This window comes from Amblyomma americanum, chromosome 1 (assembly GCF_052857255.1).
Source record: "Amblyomma americanum isolate KBUSLIRL-KWMA chromosome 1, ASM5285725v1, whole genome shotgun sequence".
Taxonomy (NCBI): domain Eukaryota; kingdom Metazoa; phylum Arthropoda; class Arachnida; order Ixodida; family Ixodidae; genus Amblyomma; species Amblyomma americanum.
In genome coordinates this window covers 89,098,999-89,118,458 of record NC_135497.1, presented here as the reverse complement: position 1 = coordinate 89,118,458, position 19,460 = coordinate 89,098,999, and the positions used below count along the sequence as shown (strand labels likewise).

General features: G+C 49.0%; 1 protein-coding gene across 1 annotated transcript in view; it reads right to left on the bottom strand.

Annotated features, from left to right (window-relative positions):
* The window catches only part of LOC144110492 (putative fatty acyl-CoA reductase CG5065), a 47,120-nt gene that overhangs the window by 25,147 nt on the left and 2,513 nt on the right, over nt 1-19,460 (bottom strand). The window contains exons 2-9 of the mRNA XM_077643480.1: nt 8,580-8,696; nt 7,534-7,709; nt 6,316-6,388; nt 6,114-6,223; nt 3,915-4,089; nt 1,665-1,709; nt 1,180-1,298; nt 367-606 (exon numbers count right to left, since the gene is read on the bottom strand). Of these exons, the coding sequence (XP_077499606.1) occupies nt 367-606; nt 1,180-1,298; nt 1,665-1,709; nt 3,915-4,089; nt 6,114-6,223; nt 6,316-6,388; nt 7,534-7,709; nt 8,580-8,696 (1,055 nt within the window). The remainder of the gene's footprint in view (nt 1-366; nt 607-1,179; nt 1,299-1,664; nt 1,710-3,914; nt 4,090-6,113; nt 6,224-6,315; nt 6,389-7,533; nt 7,710-8,579; nt 8,697-19,460) is intronic.

The following is a 19,460-nucleotide window of genomic DNA, read 5'->3' as shown; positions in this document are numbered from 1 at the left end:
CTGAAGTAATCATCGACGAGGAAAAGTACTAACAAAATATTTATCGTTCGTACTTTTTACTTCGCTCATTAATTTTTTAAATTCCAAGTGTTACAAATGTTTCAAAGTTATCAAGGTGTTGTATTCTTTCAAACTCTATATATAGCCGATCTTTTTCTGAATTTTCGTTAAAGTTCAAAAAATATCTGCAACATAGTGCTCCCCGGTAGATTACAATCAGCCAGGCCGGCAACAACAGCAACCACGAGTATTGCTAAATAAATATGCCTCATGTGCTGTGTTATGTATACACAGTACCTATTAGCAGCTTTTCCCACGGACGGGCTGGCGCAGCGCGACCCGTTACTCACGCAGTCGGGCACCAACCTTGGCTCCCGTCCCATAATCCGCAGAGCCAGGTCTCCCGCGCAGGCGGGTAGGTAGTGCAGACACCAGTGATTGGCGCTGTGCCACAGTGGGCTGCCGGTCACCTCGAACTTGGGGTAGCGGACAGCTTGCGGCAACGGGTATCGCAATACGTTCTTCTGCACTACTTCGGTCCATTCACCCCACGTGTGTCGTTGGAAGGCACCGCTCGTGCAGTGGTACACTGCCACGTGCTCGGGCCTGCGCAAAGGTGTCTTCAAGGTCACTGATCATCACGGAATGCATCTGGAACCACTTTTGCAGAGTTTGGTTAAAAGACAGTCGAAGAGCATCCATGGTCAGAAAGGCAGAGCGGTGAGTCTCAGATGGGCTTCTCACGCGTGTATCTTTGCGCTAATGGTTATAAAAGTAGATAACAGAGGATCACTCTGATTAGCGGTGACATGCAGAGAGAACATAGGCGTAAGTGCGCGCAGATTTAGACGAAGACGAACGGACTTATATTCATTAGCCTTGACCAGTGCTGCGTAACAAGACCAGCAAGGTGTGGCAGGATTAGCGATTAGGTATAGCGTCGCGAGTGTCCTTGCTGAACGTGTACGGTGCGCTGAGCGCCCAGCAGCCGCGAGGTGAAACGGTCTCTATCAAGATGGCAACCCTTTATGTTATGTGTTTCACGCCACCATTACGTTTGGCCCCACACAGCGAGACAGTTTTTTGCGCCGATTACGACGCTTTGTCTGCGCTTTTCTGTTTCTAGGGATGCGCTAAAGATTAGAAAGCTGAGTGATCAAGAGTGGAAAAAGGGCTAACCTCGTAGTTGCCGTGTGCCAGGCGACGCATATGAGTGTGTTGGCCACAATGTCCACCGGAATGATGTCAATCGTGCTGTCCTTTCTCACCATCAATGACGGTGATAACCCCAGGCCTAACTGCGAAATGTATTACAGTAAAAAAAAAGTTCCATTGTACGGCGTAATAATGTCGCCCATTCATGTGCAACATACTTTGTTTTGCTCGAAGACAGCATCGTGAAATACATTGCAGTGGAGCCTTATCGGGGCCTAGTTCTTTCATCGTATATTAAGAAATAAAAAGAGGAACACAGAGAGAGAGAGAGAGAGAGAGAGAGAGAGAGAAAGAAAGCCATGAAGAAGCGTTCGTAGACCCTTGTCATTATTTTATGTTCATTACCTTTGATGCGTCCCTGCGCGTTTCAGCGCTTATTTTATCGAGCTGAACATCACAACATTCGAACTTGTGTATTGTAAATGGTGGAGCGTCTCATCAGTACTTACCGAAACAATGAGGCCGGTGCAGGACGCAAAGTTGTCTATCCAGCCCTTCAAAATAAAATATAGTGTAAATTGGTTACATTTATGTGCAGCCGACATAAACGCGCGCAGGTTGCAGGCGCAGGCAAGTTACAGGCAACGCAAAGAACTGCTCCCTCATGCGACGCGTCGGTTCACTCGAAGACAGTGCAAAGGGCCATCGCCTGTGTTTGTCTTGAGCCGGCTTTCATGAAGTCGTGCCTCCATGCCATGCAGTTAGATTTTAATAAGTAGGTTGAACGGTTGCTTTTAGACAGTTCCACTGCGCGGTCATCAAATCAGTTGCTCATGTTCTGAAGAAGCATTGATACACTAGCACGAGAGGTGTTACAAGCCCATTACAAAAAGAACGGTGGCTAATGAAATGGCGATAGGTGCTGGCGCTCTTTATTGTGACATGATGTTTCTTGAGTAGGTTGTGCGAAAATGTGTTTAGTATTCTGCACATATGTCTTGGTTTTGTTTTTCTATTCGACCCTCCGATCCGCAATTAAAATAAAGTAAAAGTAAGCACTTCTTCCTGGTCTTTCTTTCACATAGGTGTTTCTCTCATTGGTAAGCTTTGTCACTTTCTAATACTATGGATCATCTAGCCCGCCTAGAAGTTTGCTGAGCAAGTTATGAGGTAACGCTGCCGAACACACTTCGTGAGATATTTCCGCTGATCGTAGTCTGGGAACAACGTGTCACGTGATACGCCATTAATATAGCTACATGCCATGTTGATGATTCCCGACTTTGTGAAGCGGCAGAGATATTGCGTCATGTCAGTGAGCCCGAGGCCTTGAGTTTATCCGCGTAATTAGCCGATTTTAACGGACACCCGATTTTCAGTTCGCTGAAATAGAAAAAGCAAAATTGCTGCAGGAGCCCGAAGTGACGTTAATTTTTCTTCCGGCAGTTCTCGTCGCTCTCAGGCAATTCTTTTCGCTGCCTGCTCGCCATAGCAAGTCATCCTCTTGTGTCTATCGAATTCGCATTGCCAGTTTTCATGAAAGCTCGCTGGAACATAGCAGACGGAGTGGTAAATCTATGCATATATATATATATATATATATATATATACACACTTATGAAGGGAGCCAACAGTCACCGAAACCAAGGTGCATAGGGGAACGTTATTTTTTTTATCTGTTGTGCTCTTCAGTGGGATAATATTAGACGAATAAATCGCTTAAAAAAATTGCTTATAAAGCGGCAGAAAAAACAACCATGCCGCCGGTGGGTTCCTAACCCACGACCTCCGAATATCGCGTCCGGTGCTCTTACCAACTGAGCTACGGCGACGGCTGTCCAATCTGCTGCTCTCGTGGGTATTTATGTTTATTTGGTGTACGCGAACCTCGAGAGTGTTCACCAGCGCCACCCTCGACCATAGCATCGGACGTAGCACGTCCTGTAATACCGCGAGCGTGACGTGGAACGTCATCTAACGGCGAGGGCGGAAACTGTGCGAGAGCTCTCTTAAGCAACCTGTGGCATCAAGACTGCCAGAACCGAGACCCTCGTTAAGCTATTAGCAGACAAGGTAAAGTGAATGAGGGGCCCGTTTGACAAACTTATATAAAGGGAGCCAACAGTCACCGAAACCAAGGTGCATAGGGGAACGGTATTTTTTTTATGTGTTGTTCTTTTCAGTGGGATAATATTACTTAGATTAATAAATCGCTTAAAGAAAATTACTTGTAAAGCAGCAGAAGAAACAACCATGCCGCTGGTGGGATTGAGCCCACGACCTCCGAATATCGCGTCCGGTGCTCTTACCAACTGAGCTACGGCGACGGCTGTCCAATCTGCTGCTCTCGTGGGTATTTATGTTTATTTGGTGTACGCGAGCCTTGAGAGTGTTCACCAGCGCCTCGTGACAAGTGTGTCTATAGCACGCCGTTAAAAACAACTGAATGCATCGAATCAGGCTACTCCTAGAGCGGTTTCGGTTTTGCATTCGATTGTAACGCGCATGCCGTTCTGAGACTAAATTTTCGTGAAAAACGTTGCATGGTATCATGGGGTAAATACGGTATTCCTGGCCATGCGGGCCCAGTTCAAGACGAGCGAACCGACAAGACACCAGTGTATTAAGATTTTTCTATACAGACGTTAAAGGACGACAACAGGTCGGTGTTAGTCCGCAGCCTTTCACATACGCTCGTAGCTCGGGTGTTAATTTGGCGCGACGGCATTAAATAATGAATCAGTGACGTCATGCCTCACCGGGAAGGGCTCTCTCCACGAGGCGGTGACAATGGAAGGCCGTACTATGGCGACAGGAATGGCTCCTCGCTCATCACGCAGCAATGATTCTGCTAATCGTTTGGTGAAAGTGTAAGTGTTCGGCAACCCGCAGAGGATGTCATCCGTAGTGGCAATGTAGTTGTCGTTCTGGCCCCTGCAGAGAAGGTTCTCCCTACGACTCACCGATATTTCATCACTGCCATAGCACGTGCACTATGTATACCCGTTTTGATCTTTTTTGAACGAGATTTCCTTCATCGGTTGCATTTTAGTGAGCGACAACACGCCTTAAGTTTTCGCAAAAGAGGTCACTTTTCTATCAAAAACCTACTGAATATTCAGAAGGCGTGTTGATTGCGCGAGGTAAAACTGACAAAAAAAAATGAATAAGTAAAGAAGCTGCCTGAAGTAGGCTGATGGAGTAATTGTCAATCTGGTACGACTCACCTTCTGTAAATACTACAAAACGCGCTCTTCAGCACGGTTTCTGTGCTCGACAGCATAGTCAACAACTTTATCTTCGACCTGCACACATAACTCGCGTAACGACCGATAAAATTGTTCAAAGAGACCACAAGCTTTGAGCGCGACGCCGAACCGCAACAAGTTGCTACAATCCTTAATATGGCAGACTGAGAGAAACCATTTGAGACCAGGCGTGGTTTTTACTTGTTCTCGGATTCGTCGCGGAACACTTTTACTGGCTGTTCGTCCCGTACAGTGTATATAGAAACTGCCTTGACATTCGACATATGGCGCTTCATATTATTGCGTGAACGTCTAATTGAAATATAGCCATCATAACTACGTAGTGGCAATTTTCACGAAATCGACGTCACGCTGCGGCGGCGCCTGAATGCTTCGCCGGCACATACAGACGATTTCAGAGTTCAGCTGTAAAAATAGTTATTCGGAGCGCTCTTACATGGGTGTCTACAAGCTAAACAGATAGAAGAGCCGCTGAGGGTCACTGTGTTATTTTTCTGGCGCCAACAACACAGAGAGCGCATCCTATCAGGTTTCCCCGCTGCAGTGAAGCACTCGCTGGACCATGACAGTACAGTTATTTTCAGACATCCGGTCTATAAATCTAAAAAAAAGATGATTTGCCTGGACTAGAAAAACGTAGGTATAAACGAGGTGCTATATGTTGAATATAGCCATCACATATGACTAACGGGTACTTTTCAAGCGCGCGGAGCTTTGTGCGAGGCTCTCTCTCTGTAGTGCAGAACCTATTACGGCATGCATGTACGGTGACATGGTGCTTTCTTATCCATGGAGGGTTGGGGTGTATATAAGGGTGTCGTTTGAATTCCATATGTCTGATTATTTTTGCTCTTTTGTTTGCCCAATGCACTCGCTACCGCTCGAATCAGTCAGATAGACGAGCGGATGAAAACGATCAAATAGAATTAAAAGAAAATAATTGCCTCATAGCTTCCTTGCATTTGTTATATAGCTTCAATCCACTGCATAAGAAAAACTGAGGGCATAATAAGGAGTGGTTAAATGCTCGCAGAAGAAAGCGCGTGGAAAAAGGCGACCTCATTGATCTCGCTTTCCTCATGTGCCATGTATACATGATTACAAATATACGCTCATTTAATCTAGCAGATGATCAAAATTTAGTGGTTAATTAAAAACCTCAAAAAAGCCACCCCTTTCTCAGTTAATAACCAAACTACAGTGACTGCCAAACATTTCTACGTTTTTGTGCAAAGCAACATAACAAACAAATTGACAATAGCTAAGCCTTCCTTACCAGATTTCCTGGCTTTGTCATTCAGCCGTTGTACAAACTTTTTTGATCGTCGTTGTGTCACTAATTTAAATTACCTGCAAAGTGCGCGTAGACCGTCTACAGTTTCGCCCTCGTGTCTGCCGTTTTCAAACGCCAAACAGTGATTTGTTCATTGTTTCTTATTTATTTGTTTACATCATCGAGAAAAGAGACAAAAAGTATGGTGGGGCAGCCTAAAAGAATGTAGACAATTAAGCCCCTGCCTGTGCCACGGAGACAGTTGCAAATCGCGCGAGGTTTCTTCCATCTACAAATAAGCGCGAGTTTAAAGTGAACATTTAGAATAACCCCGATTCTACATAGGCTGACCTCGGCTGACGTCTGCGTCCGTGCTGCCATCCCAAGCCCCATGACATACGTGACCATATACTTACTCTACGGCTTCGATAAGTTTTTTGGCTTGGACATGTGGCTGGTATATGACCTCGTGCAATTCTCCATTTTGATCGCAGTTGGAGTATGATGTTGATACATGAACAAGAGCCTTGAAGAAAACAGGGAGAAAAATCAATCATTTGTAAGGACCGAGAAAGTATGCGGTAAAACGCGACAGTATGATAACAAGGAATAACTTACTGAGAGGTTCGGAATTTGCTTGCAGAGTTCCAAAACACGCCGTGTGCCCAAGAGGTTTAGCTGGACCGCCACACTGAAACATAATTGTCGTTTAGATTAGGTATGCTGACGTTTTCCTGTTACTAAAATGTGGACGGCTCTGGTTTTATTTTCAAATGTGCAGCGCAAATATTGAAGCGCCTTCCCGTTTTTCATTGCTTCTTGCTCATCAATGTTTCCTAATATTTAACTACAGTCTGCAGAATTTTGCTAATTTTGTGTCCGTAATCATGCACATTGTGTATATAGGAATTGAATTTTTGGTTTTTATTTTGCTGAAAATTCTGCGGACCTTATTTGGCTGTTTATTTCGGGGCTGAGCTTTCTGTTGTTTTTTTGATGAATCTTATTCCCAATAGTATTCATGTGTCCTGCTTTCTTCGGTGAAAATATAGCATCCCTGTGGGATTAAAATTTCCTTATAGCTCGCGCGCGCGCACGCACTTACACACATCACGGCCTTTTCCTTCGCCTCCAAAGAGGGCTGTATTGCTGACGCAGTAAAAGTGATTTTGCGTCCTCCTGCGGGAAGCTGCACCACATCTCCCCATCTGCATGCTGAATAAGATGCGGTCACAGCCAACATAACAGGGGTATGTCCCAATTTTGCTGCCCCGCGCAAAGGACCAATCCCAAAAAGCGTTTTGTTCGCTGGCCACTTGGATAAAAGGGTTGCTGTGCTGAGGGTGAACAAGGTAGCTTTCAGCTACTACATGCAGCGCCGACTCAATTTACACTGAGGGACTCCGACATTCAGCTACCGACGTAGGACCTCCACGGCACTGCACCCTTCTCCTTCTTCTTCGTCTTTTCTCTCTCGGCTTGCCTCTTTGATTGACTTGCCTTAGCTGGCGGATTTCTACGACAACTACCAATATATAATGGGCGTCAGTTAATCGACCATTCGGGGTGGGCTCCCAGTAACAGCTCTCGCCGTAAGATTGTCGCAGTTACGTGATGGATGAATGGATGATATGGTGAGAATAGAAAAGGAATGGAGGTTTGTGCCATGAAAGCCACGCGGACTAGAGGAGTGGCCTTCCTCGAGAGTGGACCACCTGTGGAGAGGAAACAGATGGGTCTAGCAGTAGGCGCCGTCATCATGAGGGCAGTTGGGGGACACTGATTCCTTGCCCGGAGAGGTGATCGAAAAGTCTGAAAGGTTTTTCGCTTACTCACTTGAGAGGTTCATCGAACTTAATCGTGGCAGCCGAGTGGAAGACGACAGAGACTTCTTCAACCAAGGTGGCCCAGTCGGACCTGCTGAGTCCCAGGCTCGGAAGTGTAATGTCTCCGGACACTGCCCTCACTTTCTCTAGAGCAGCTGGCTGCTCTTGCTTGAGGCGTTCAAAAACCTGAGACGGGAAGAGTATACCGGGAAGAATTGTGAAGGCATGAGTGTCATAATCTCATGTGTCAAGGAATTGCATGTCTGAGGCTCACTCTTTCAGTGCTTGCCGGTGTTCATGTACGTACTTCATGTTTAAAATAAGCAGCCAGGATATAGCGGTAGGCATACTGTCATCGATCCATCTACCAGGATGTAACGTTTTCTAGCATAAATGTGCCTCAGCTGTCATCGTCATGAGAAAAGCCAGATTACGTCACTAAAAGGCCCCGTTCCACTGGTGACCTGTAGTCAGTCCCGTCCGGCGCCAACTGCGCCTTCCATATTGCTGCGAATCTTTTTACCTCAATTCCACGACTGACTCTCTGCCGTCCCTGGCTGGGCATCGCTTTCCTTTAAATCCACTATGTTACCGCAACAAACCATCGTCATCTGTGGTCCTCATTCTGTCGCTCCCAAGTGTTCTTTACTTGACTTCCGAAAAAATGCCACTAACTCGAATTTGTCGTATAGTTTAGGTTAGTCTCGTCTTACCTCTTATAATTGCTCCTGGTGCTTTCGTTTCCATACCTCGCCACGCTATCGTTAATATAACAAGTTTCCTTGGAAGGCTCCCAGTTTTATCCCCACAAGTAAGTACTGCTAAGAAATGACTCTAAAACCCACTGCACGATGACTCCGTGGCCCAGCAGGTCGGGCCAGCTCGGGCACTCCTCCAATCTTCAGCGTAACACATTCCGATGAAGGAAAACAAGCGAGTGGGCGAAAGTTCTGAGATAGAAAAAGTGGATGACTGAAAATAATCAAACGCCCTCCTTTAAGACGCGCCTCCGAGCTCCGGCATGGCTAGGGAACATAGGGGGTGCGCGAAATTCACCTGCGAGTTGAGAATGGTTGCCAGCCTTGCCTGCGGTTGCTCTTCGCGCTTGCTGCGTATCAAAAGGTAGACCTGCTTCAGGCCCGGACAAGATCGGAGCAGTTTTTCTAGCAGAACCTGGAAGAGGAATAATGCGAAGAAAGTGTTTTTTTTTTTTGCAGAGAAATCATCCCTTAAAGAGATACAGGGATAAAACTTCGATCCTAGATGTCTGCATATACTCAAGCTACAGCTTTATACAGACAGACAGAGAATCGTTCAGAATTATTGAACAGAGTCTTTTTATCGTATCATACCGTCGGACAAGGAACATTAGAACTGAAAAACGCTCTTTGTATAATGTCCTTCCATATGTATTGACTTTTGTGCATGTCTTGATGTCTGTGCAGGCTGGCGAGTCCACTGTGGTGGCGGTACTCTAGGCGGATGTTGATTCAGTCACCGCTAACTTCCACAGAGCTCCAGGCCTTGTTCGTGGTCTGCGAACGCTGCGTGCATAGCCCAATGCAATGGGACGGCTGGACTGTCCGTTACCTTTGGAGGCATCTTGTTAACACAAACCAAGGCGAACAGTGGTTGAGAGGGAGCCTCAGACCGCTAGCCGACCTTTCGACAAGAGTACTTGTCTTCGTCTGAGCAAAGCGTGCATTCATCATTGGCAAGGTTTAAGTGTGGCATTTACTCCGAGGAGGAAGAACCGGTGAAGAGGAGGAGAGTGTGATGCTGAAGGGATGGTGAGATGAGTAACACGAATTCGTGAATTTCAGAAGACCAAGGAGATCGAACAGCACGGTGGAACCAAATACGGGGAAGTGAAAAAAATAGAGCGAAGGGAATGAGAGGAGAAGGAATGGCACGTAAATTCCTGTTTCATGTCAAAGAATCCCAGAAGGAGGAATAAAGAAAAAGAGAGAGATATAGTGCAGAGAGGCAAGGGTCACTTAGAAATGATATCAAGAGGGGCAGGGCAGAAAGCAAAAGCAGGCACAAATAAAATGGAGAAAATATAGGAGCAGGAAAGCAAAGGGAAAGAGAAAAAAAACGAAAAGTTTTCGAGTGCCCAAAATGGGACGCGAAACATTAAGTTTCGCATCGCTGAAAAAGAAACTTGCATCGCGTAGTAATTTTCTTTTTCCTCGCGTATCGCTCCTGTCGCCTTTCTCATGGCACGCCATCAACATTTGTACGGGCTGACGACACTGAGTTTGTTTACAGTGTTCACATGCGGAGGGTAACCTGAATGCGGACTTACCCGGCCTTCCTTGGAAGGCCGTTGAGAATCGCAACGCACTGAATTTTCTTCGGCGAAGCTGTCATGCCGACAATTGTAGTGAAAGCATGCGCGAGATGGGCGAATTATGGTGCGGCTCTTGTTCGCCACAGCATTCCCTCGCCGATGAAGACGTCGACTGTGCATGTGGAGAAGTGCAAAGAAGGGATTAATTCAAGGAAAGAAGGAAATCTAGTTATTGCTTGACTGAACAGCATGTGTGAAAAAACCGTGCCCTTCGGCACACATGTTAGCTTTCAATTCATTTCTTTAGACAAGTGGAGGGGATCAAGATAAAAAAAAAACTGCTTGAGAGGTTCCAGAGCCTGTTTACATAATGGCGGTTTGTTGTCAGCAAATTACATGAAAGAATGAACAGAGGTGGTTATTGTATGGAGACGAGTGCAATAAAAAATTTCTGCACTCAGCGCCAAGAAAAACCAAAGGGAGCATCGCTTACTGTACAGATTACATGATGGATACCACAAACTATAAGTTCCGATGGTGCCATTTTATGCCCGATTGCATATCCAGTACAGGAACTTATACCAGGCATAGGCAGTATCGCAGACGCACATATCTTCAATACTATCCTTCGATAAATTTGTGTATCGGTATCAGGTATCGCTGACAAGAAACGAAAGTATTGGAGAATCGTTATCGAAAATGCATGCAGTAAACTGTCCTCTTGAGCTCTCTTTATATTTAGGGGCAGGGTACCCTGGAGTAGGTGCACGGAATGCGTAATCCTGGCCACGGAGGCATACTCCCACTGCAAGCCGTAGTGACTTCATGCAGTTAGCAATGGGAGGAGGCTTTTAAACGCGTCACCGGAGATCTCCAGGTTACCAAAAAGAGAAGGCTGAAGCCTCGGTTAAAATCTTCGTCTACAATTTCACATGTTTTGAAGAGGAAACTTGTTTTCGCTGACAACCGTAAGTACTCCTTATGTTCAGTAATACAAACCTCCCCCAAGGGTTGGGCAACATAGCCTGCCCCTACAAAGGCAGTGTGCAAGAGAAGCGCTTACTGCATTTTTGATCCTATATAGGCTAATTTATGTTTAGAGTTTACCCGTGCGAGGTCATATGGTTGGGACGTCACGACCCTCTCGACCAATCCCGATTTTTTCGACACGCCAACGCCAACTACGGCGGTTTCTCCCCGGTAAAGGACCTTTAATGCTGTCACGTTAATAGCCTCCTTCATAAAATACAACACGGCCACGTGCTCGTGTGCTCCTGTATACACAGAGGCTTTTTCATTTGCTTCGATTCAAGCACGGCTGCATCGCGAGGCTCTTTCGGATCGACGATTTGACGAAATACAGTTACTGTTACTCTTAAAGAAAAAAAAACATCTAAACAACACGGATTAGCAAGATATGCTTTGCCTAAAAAAAACTTTTAGCCCTTTTATTATTTGATGTTTCCCTTCTAGCCTTTTAACGAAAAATGTTCAACGTCAAACGTCTGTTAAACATAGTTTTGAGGAAAATACTGTTCGGCTTTCCTTAGTACAAGGAGCGTGCATTTTTAAAGCGGTAAACACTGCAGTAATAAATGATGAGCATCAGAAACAGTTTCAAGTCTATTTGTATGCATTCAAGTGCCCAGACACCGGTTCGCATGAAGAACATGAGCTTCAGAAAAGGATTTTGCTACGCTGATTATGGCAATGATCGTTTCAACGCCACCATCGCTACATACTAATGTTTACGTTTCAAATAAATCAGCTGCGCCGACCAAGCATGGGCAGTATCGAAGATACATGTATCTTCTATACTATCTTTCCATATATTATGGGTATCGGTATTAGGTATCGCTTGCCAAAAATGAAAGCATCGGAGTATCGGTATCCAAAAAAACATTTTTAGGGTATCGTGTATTTAAACGACCCTCGATACTAAAAAAAAATATGCCACAGATTCTGAGACTGCTGTCAGACTGAGTCGGCGACGCGCGCTCAGGCGGTAGCACATTGAAAAAGTTGCAATTCCTGCCAACAGAAATGACCGACTTGCGCCGTTATGCTGAGGTGCTTACAGAACATTTGATGTTTACTTCGTCAGACCGATAAAGGTCACGCATTTTTCCACATGTAGCTCAATGTCGTCATCCGACAGCGTCAAATGACGCATCCCCTGACGCATCCCCTTTCCTATGGGGAAACAAGCGCTACAACAAGCTGAATTTCCCAAGAGGTGTTCCTGGAAATTGAATTTCTTAATTACACCGCAAGGGTCCTCGAGTCAGCGTGGCTGTATATGTTTCCCTCTTATCCGTTTATCAAAGACACCTTCGTAAAATTTGAGGGGACCCTTTCACTCCGCCTGCGGGACCACCTGCTTGTATACACTGACGCCTCCGTGATGAGCGAAAGCTGCTCGCACCCCGCAGCGGCTACCATCCCCGCCCTCATCGCCAACAACAAGTGGCATACCTGGGCTCCTCCACCACGGCAGGGTTACTAGGCCTTCGCCTGGGCCTGCACCGGCTGCTCAGCCTTGCACCGACTCCGCGTCCTGGTGCGCATTACTATGTGTCTCCTGTGCCGACCTCTGTCGCCTGCAGACGCGAGTGCATCGCGCACCTGGCAGAGCACGGCCGTAAGCAGTATTCATGCGCAGTTGGTGTCCGGCCACAGCGCCATAAGCGGTCACAGGGCGGCCGGCGACCTCGCCACCGCTGCGCACCAGCTTCCTCAGTTCCACTCGCCGTGGAGGACGTGCGGGCAGAGATCTACGACCTCCTCCGTAAACAACACCCGGACCCACGCATCGCGCAAGGAGATCGCACCTCAGTCGTCTGGGCACGCGCTCATTGTCGCGCCTCCAGCGTGCGATGATTCTACTAGTGTGCGCCAGCTGCGTGAGGCGCGGGGAACGACGAGGGCGCCACGGACTTTCGCTCAGCGACGCGTGCAGTGATTGCGGTGCGCTGGAAACATTGGAGCACATGCTCCTGTGCTGTGCCGCTTTCGCTGAGCCGCGTCGCGAGATGCTCGCTGCCTACACTGCGCTGTGTACCATCCCGGCCAATCTCAAGGCGTTTCTGCGGCCTCGCGGCAGAGCGCGCACTCGCGACAGAACCATGGTGAGCCTTTGTGCATACATCGAGCGGGCGGGTTTGACGTCCCGCTTCCTGATCGCCATGTAGTGCGCGCGTGACGTGAACACTCAGTGTGCGAGCTGCTTCGGACGATACGCGGCTGGCCGCTCCACCTCGGCCGCTTGTGCAGAGCGCCGAGCGCGCGATCCATTAGCAACAGAAGGCTACGTGTGCGCGGCTTTGTATATACAGTGTTTCTCTGTTGTAAATACCTGCAGTGGTTGGTCGCCGCGGTTATCATTCGGACAGTGCCTGTAAGGCCACCGCGGCTAGCGCCGGTCGCTTTCGGCGCGCCCGCCGCCGAAAGAGAAAGTGTGGAACTCCTTGGAAGGCTATCGTGTGCACGCGCGCCCCCGATCGCATTCCAGCGCACGGCCCAGTCCTCCTCTCTCGCGACCTTGACCGAGCGGGGCGCGGCTGGGCGATTCTAGAAGCCGCGAGCAGCGTCCCGAAGCTGGGCGGAGAGGGTAACAACAGTCTCAGTGCCGCGGCGCCTACTTCCTCTCCCAATGCCCTCGCTCATCTCTCGAACATTCGCATGACGCTGTAAGAGTGCGCGCTGCATGTTTTCACTCGGTCTTTGCGTTGGGCGTCGAACCCCCGGCTTCGATAAGCCGTGAGAAGAGAGCTGTTTGTAGTGTCAAGCGTGCTCTTCAGTTTTATTCTCTGTGTGTGTGCCTGTCCTGTGTTTTAACGTTTGATAAAGTTGAACTTCCCTGTGCCTGCCACGTCTTCCGTGCGCCCATCGTCTGCACTTCGTGCTACATGTCACCCGCCAAAGCACCTGCACCTCAGAAAAGAGAGGTGTAGGATAAGAACCTTTGAAAACCTCACCGTGCCTTCAAAATAACGCGTGCTAGCGGTGCATACCTGTTCAGTTGTGTTTTTATAGATATTGTAAACAATGTATAAACGACTTCCTTGTCTTTTCTCGCTATCGCTCTTCTTTGTAGTTCTCCTTACAATCCTCACCCTGCCCCTTTATTTCTGCCGGCCGCAGCTCGGGTGCTTAAGATATTAGATATCAATTGGCGCTGCTGGATACATCTTGTCCTTCCTTTTTTTTTTTCATTTATAAACCACTACTACAACTTCATCGGCCCGGAGTCCTTCATGCGCATCACTTCGCAGACACGGTCAGTCTCTACATTCGTAGATTGCGGGGAGTCCTCATACCGCTGCTGCCACTATGGTGCAGAGGTTAAATGATGCGCCACTGCTCCGGCAGGTGGCTGTTTCAAAAGCAGCCACCAGTGAGACTTGCTTGTGAGATCCATATTGCTCTCCCGAGCAATTAACCTCTCGCGACCAATCATTAATTTAACTGCCACCAGCCATGGTGGACAATTCGCTCACTGTCCTGTGGGCAGGTTGACGCCTGTCACGGCGGGCAGCTTGCGATTGCCTCACAAGGTCACGTGACATAGGTGGGCAGATGGGCCACCTGCTTTTCCGCTCACGACGCCGACACCGGATTTTCTGCGCAAGGAGAGCCTTAACGCTGCCGCGTTAAAACACTACACGGCGACTGCTCCGGTAGAGAGGCTTTTTTCGTTTCCATCGCTTATCAATAGCATGGCCGTATCGCAGAGCTATTTTAGATTGACGGTTTGAGCAAATACGGTTACTTAATATCGTTGACTAAATCTCACACATAAGTAACAGAGATTAGGAAGATATGTCCTACCTAATAAAGTCTTTCAGGCCTTTTATTTTTGTTTTCTTTCTAGCTTTTATCCTAGATTGCTCAAATACAAACATCTTTTAAACACACTGCTGAGGGAAAAACCACTTCGTTTTCTCAAGCCTACGGAGCTTGCACCTTTTAGCAAAGAGCAAAGACAGAGAAAAACGCTTAAATGCTGCAGTATATAAGGAAAACCATCAGAAAAAGATCCAAATTTATTCGTATGTAGTCTGTTTTTCACAGGCAGGTTTGAAGAACGTTAGTTTAAAAAAGCTGTTGCTAGGCTGCTTATGGAAGTGAAGTTTCAACGTAAGCATAGGTTCAGCCCAATGCTATAAGTTCTCAAGAAACCTGCTGCGCCGCCTGTAGAGCTTAAAGAAATCCTTGCGGCTGGATCAGGTTGAACCCTTTCGAAAACAGTGCGCTATGTCGACTACACTGAAGATTGAAGTTTGTTAACTTAGCTAATCATATTAGCTGCTTCATTAATGATGGCGATTGCAGCGATGTATCGAAGTATCAAATATATTGTAACGTGAAGATGTGCACACCAAAAGGGAAAAGTATATTTACAGGGAAACAGCTTACAGCCACGCAGCCGAACAACCGGGCACGCGAAGCCCAGCAGCAGAAACGCACTTCGTCCTCTTCGCGTTCCAAGCGCGAGCGCACCAAGCACGAGCGTTCCAAGCACAAGCACAACCGTAGCATAACTCCCGGCGGCAAAAGCACCGTCCCGGTGCTAAGTGGATGATGTAGCAGGCGTGTGGTACGGTTTGAGACGGACTACATGAACGACGTCAGTCAAAGGGCTAGTGGACGACGTCGGAGCATGAAGAGGTGTAATCTCGTAGGTCACGTCGGTCACCTGACGGAGAACTCGATAAGGGCCACTGTACTGACGTAGAAGTTTCTCAGAGAGACCGACATGGCGAGAAGGAGACCAAAGGAGGACGAGTGAGCCCGGCGGATAGTGTACTGGGCGATGCCGGCGGTCGTAGACTGACTTCTGGTAGGTCTGAGATGCGGTGAGCCGGTCTCGGGCTATTTCACGGGCCATAGTTGCTCGGGAGATGGCGTCACGTGCATACTCTGTGGTCGAGGCAGTAGAACTCGGTAGTAATGTATCCAATGGCAGCGCAGGATGCCGACCAAACAGAAGGTAGAAAGGAGAATAGCCGGTGGTATCATGCCGCGACGAATTATAAGCAAACGTTACATAAGGCAAGGCAACGTCCCAATCGCGGTGGTCGGGCGAGACATACATGGATAGCATATCGGTCAGAGTCCTGTTGAGGCGCTCGGTAAGCCCGTTCGTCTGGGGATGGTAAGCTGTAGTGAGCTTATGCTGCGTGCCACAGGACCGGAGGATATCGTCAACTACTCGGGACAAAAAGTAGCGGCCGCGGTCCGTCAGCAATTGGTGTGGAGCGCCGTGGTGAAGGATTACGTTCTGCAATAGGAAGTCGGCGACATCGGTTGCGCAACTTGTTGGTAACGCACGCGTGATAGCGTACCGGGTCGCATAGTCGGTCGCGACAGCAATCCAACGGTTGCCGGAGCAGGACGTCGGGAAAGGTCCGAGAAGGTCGAGTCCAACACGGTAGAATGGTTCGAGAGGTACGTCAATAGGCTGTAGAAGGCCAGCAGGCAACGTTGATGGTCTCTTCCTGCGTTGACAGAGGTCGCAGGAGGCAACGTAACGCCGAACAGAGCGGTACAGACCAGGCCAAAAGAAGCGGCGTCGGACCCGATCGTATGTGCGGGAGACGCCGAGGTGGCCTGCGGTCGGTAGGTCGTGTAGTTCCGCTAGGACAGATGAACGGAGACGCTGGGGAACGACTAGCAGGAGCGGAGGTCCGTCAGGACGAAGGTTGCGGCGGTATAGGACGCCATCCTGAATGACGAACAGTTGCAATGAAGGATCTCGGCTGGCACAGTTGAGGCGATCAATGAGAATACGCAAGGAAGAGTCTTGTCGCTGCTCGTCCGCGATGTTAACCAGATCGGAGATAGCGAAGAGGCACGGGCCGAGGTCGTTGTCTCCAGGAGCAGGCGGCTCTACAGGGTGCCGAGACAGGCAGTCGGCGTCTTGATGGAGACGCCCTGACTTGTAATGAACAGTGTAAGAATACTCTTGGAGGCGCAACGTCCAACGTCCGAGCCGGCCTGTGGGGTCTTTCAGTGAAGACAGCCAACAAAGGGCGTGGTGATCGGTCACTACGGAGAATGGACGGCCAAACAGGTACGGTCGGAACTTAGCTACGGCCCAAACAAGAGCTAGACACTCGCGCTCTGTAATTGAGTAATTTCGCTCAGCTGGAGAAAGGAGGCGGCTGGCATATGCAATAACGCGTTCTTGCCCTTGGTGACGTTGGGCTAGCACGGCGCCAATCCCATAACCGCAGGCGTCTGTGCGAACTTCAGTCGGAGCCGACGGATCAAAATGGGCCAGAATAGGTGGGGAGGTGAGTAAGTCGACTAGCGAAGAAAAGGCCTCCTCTTGGGCAGGGCCCCAGGTAAAAGGGGTGTCTTTCTTTAGAAGGTCGGTCAGGGGGCGAGCGGTGCCGGCAAAATTTTTGATGAAACGGCGGAAGTACGAGCAGAGGCCGACGAAGCTGCGCACATCCGTAGACGACTGGGGAATAGGGAAGTCCTTGACGGCTTTAACTTTAACAGGATCCGGGCGGACACCAGAAGCGTCGACTAGATGTCCGAGAATGGTGAGTTGGCGGCGACCGAATTGACATTTCGACGAATTGAGCTGTAGCCCGGCTCGACGGAAGACAGAAAGAATGCTCGCCAGTCTGTCGAGGTGCGTGGTAAACGTGGGCGAAAAAACCACAACATCGTCGAGGTAACATAGACATGTGGACCATTTAAAGCCGCGAAGCAAGGAGTCCATCATTCTTTCGAAGGTAGCTGGCGCATTACAGAGACCGAATGGCATAACTTTAAACTGATATAAGCCGTCCGGTGTAACGAATGCCGTCTTTTCGCGGTCATTGTCATCAACAGAGATTTGCCAATACCCGGACCGAAGGTCAATTGAAGAGAAAAATTTGGCTCCGTGAAGGCAGTCCAAAGCATCGTCTATTCTTGGGAGTGGATAGACGTCTTTTTTTGTTATGTTGTTTAGGTGCCGGTAATCAACGCAAAAGCGCCAGCTGCCGTCCTTCTTTTTAACCAGCACAACTGGTGAGGCCCAAGGGCTCGACGAGGGCTCTATGATGTCTTTACTGAGCATCTTGTCCACCTCTTGCTGTATGATGGTGCGTTCTGTACTGGACACTCTGTAGGGTCGTCCGTGAATAGGAGCTGCGTCACCGGTGTTGATGCGATGCGTGACCACAGATGTTCGAGCCAAAGGGCGGTCATCGAAGTCAAAGATGTCGCGAAAAGACGACAGAAGATACCGAAGGTCGTGAGCTTGCCCTGGTAAGAGGTCAGCAGCAATCATTTTTGCATATTCATCAGGTGGTGGGACGTCAGAGTCGCGGCAGTTCGACGAGGGTGGGACGCTTCTCACCGCCGATACGACGCATTCGGCAGCAGGGCACAGCGTGGCGAGCGACACACCTTGTGGGAGCGGCTGAACGTAAGAGGCAAAGTTGAGAACCGGAAGGGACGCTTGATTTGCCGACATGGTGACAACTGTATGCGCAAGGGCAACACTGCGTGTAAAGGGCACATCAGGAACCGGAGTAATGATGTAGTCACCATCGGGAACTGGCGGGACCGAGGAGAAACGGACATAAGTGGCGGCATCGGGGTCCAGGCGGACAAAGTCGGCGGTGCACAGTCGGTGAACAATTGGATCCGGTGGCTCTGAAGGAACAGGTAGAGCGAGTTGAACGATGCTTGTGGCGCAATCTATAAGGGCGGAATGGTCGGTGAGAAAGTCAAGGCCGAGAATGATGTCATGAGGGCAGTGTTCGAGGACAGTGAAGAGCACGGAAGTATGGCGGCCGGCTATTGAAACACGAGCAGTACACATTCCGACGACAATAGACATACCGCCATCTGCAACACGGACCACAGTTGAGGGGGCAGGAGTGAGCACTTTCCTTAGGCGACGGCGAAGACGAGCATTCATGACTGAGACGTGCGCTCCAGTGTCGATCAGAGCGGTAACAGGGACCCCGTCCACGTCGACGTTAAGGATGTTCCGATGAGCATGAAGAGTTAAAGGAGGGTTTTCTGGTCGGGTCGTCAGAGCAGCATCACCCCCAGACGCTGCAGCCATCAGTTTTCCGATCGGGAGCGGGTATATGGGGCCGGCGACGAAGGGCGGCGAGGTCGGGGCGATGGAGATCGACGGCGCTGAGGTGACGACGAACGGTTGGTAAGCGGGGTCTGAGCGTTGTGGCCAGAAGAGGTCGTTTCCGAGGGCGAGGGAGAGCGGCGGGAATATGCAGAACCCGGCGGGTAGCGGCTGTAGGTCGAGGACGGACGGCTTCGGCAGTGTCGAGATATGTGGCCAACTCGGGAGCAGTTAAAGCAGATGGGCCTGTCATCAGGTGTTCTCCATTCATCTGGATTGCGGCTGCGTCGAGGGTAGTATGCACGTTCAGAACCGAGCTCCGGGGACATGCGGCGAGCATATGGGGCACTAACTGAGCAAACAGGTTGAATCCCAAGATTGGCAAATTCTTTGCGAACGACAGCCTGTATAAGGGATACTGCTGGAGTACTGTCTGTTGCGGGTGGATGAAACGCAACGGGGGACATTGCCTCTACTTCTTGGCGCACAAGTCGTGTCAGGCTCTCAGATGTCGGCAGACGGCTCGGTGGAGTCGAGTCTACACAGGACG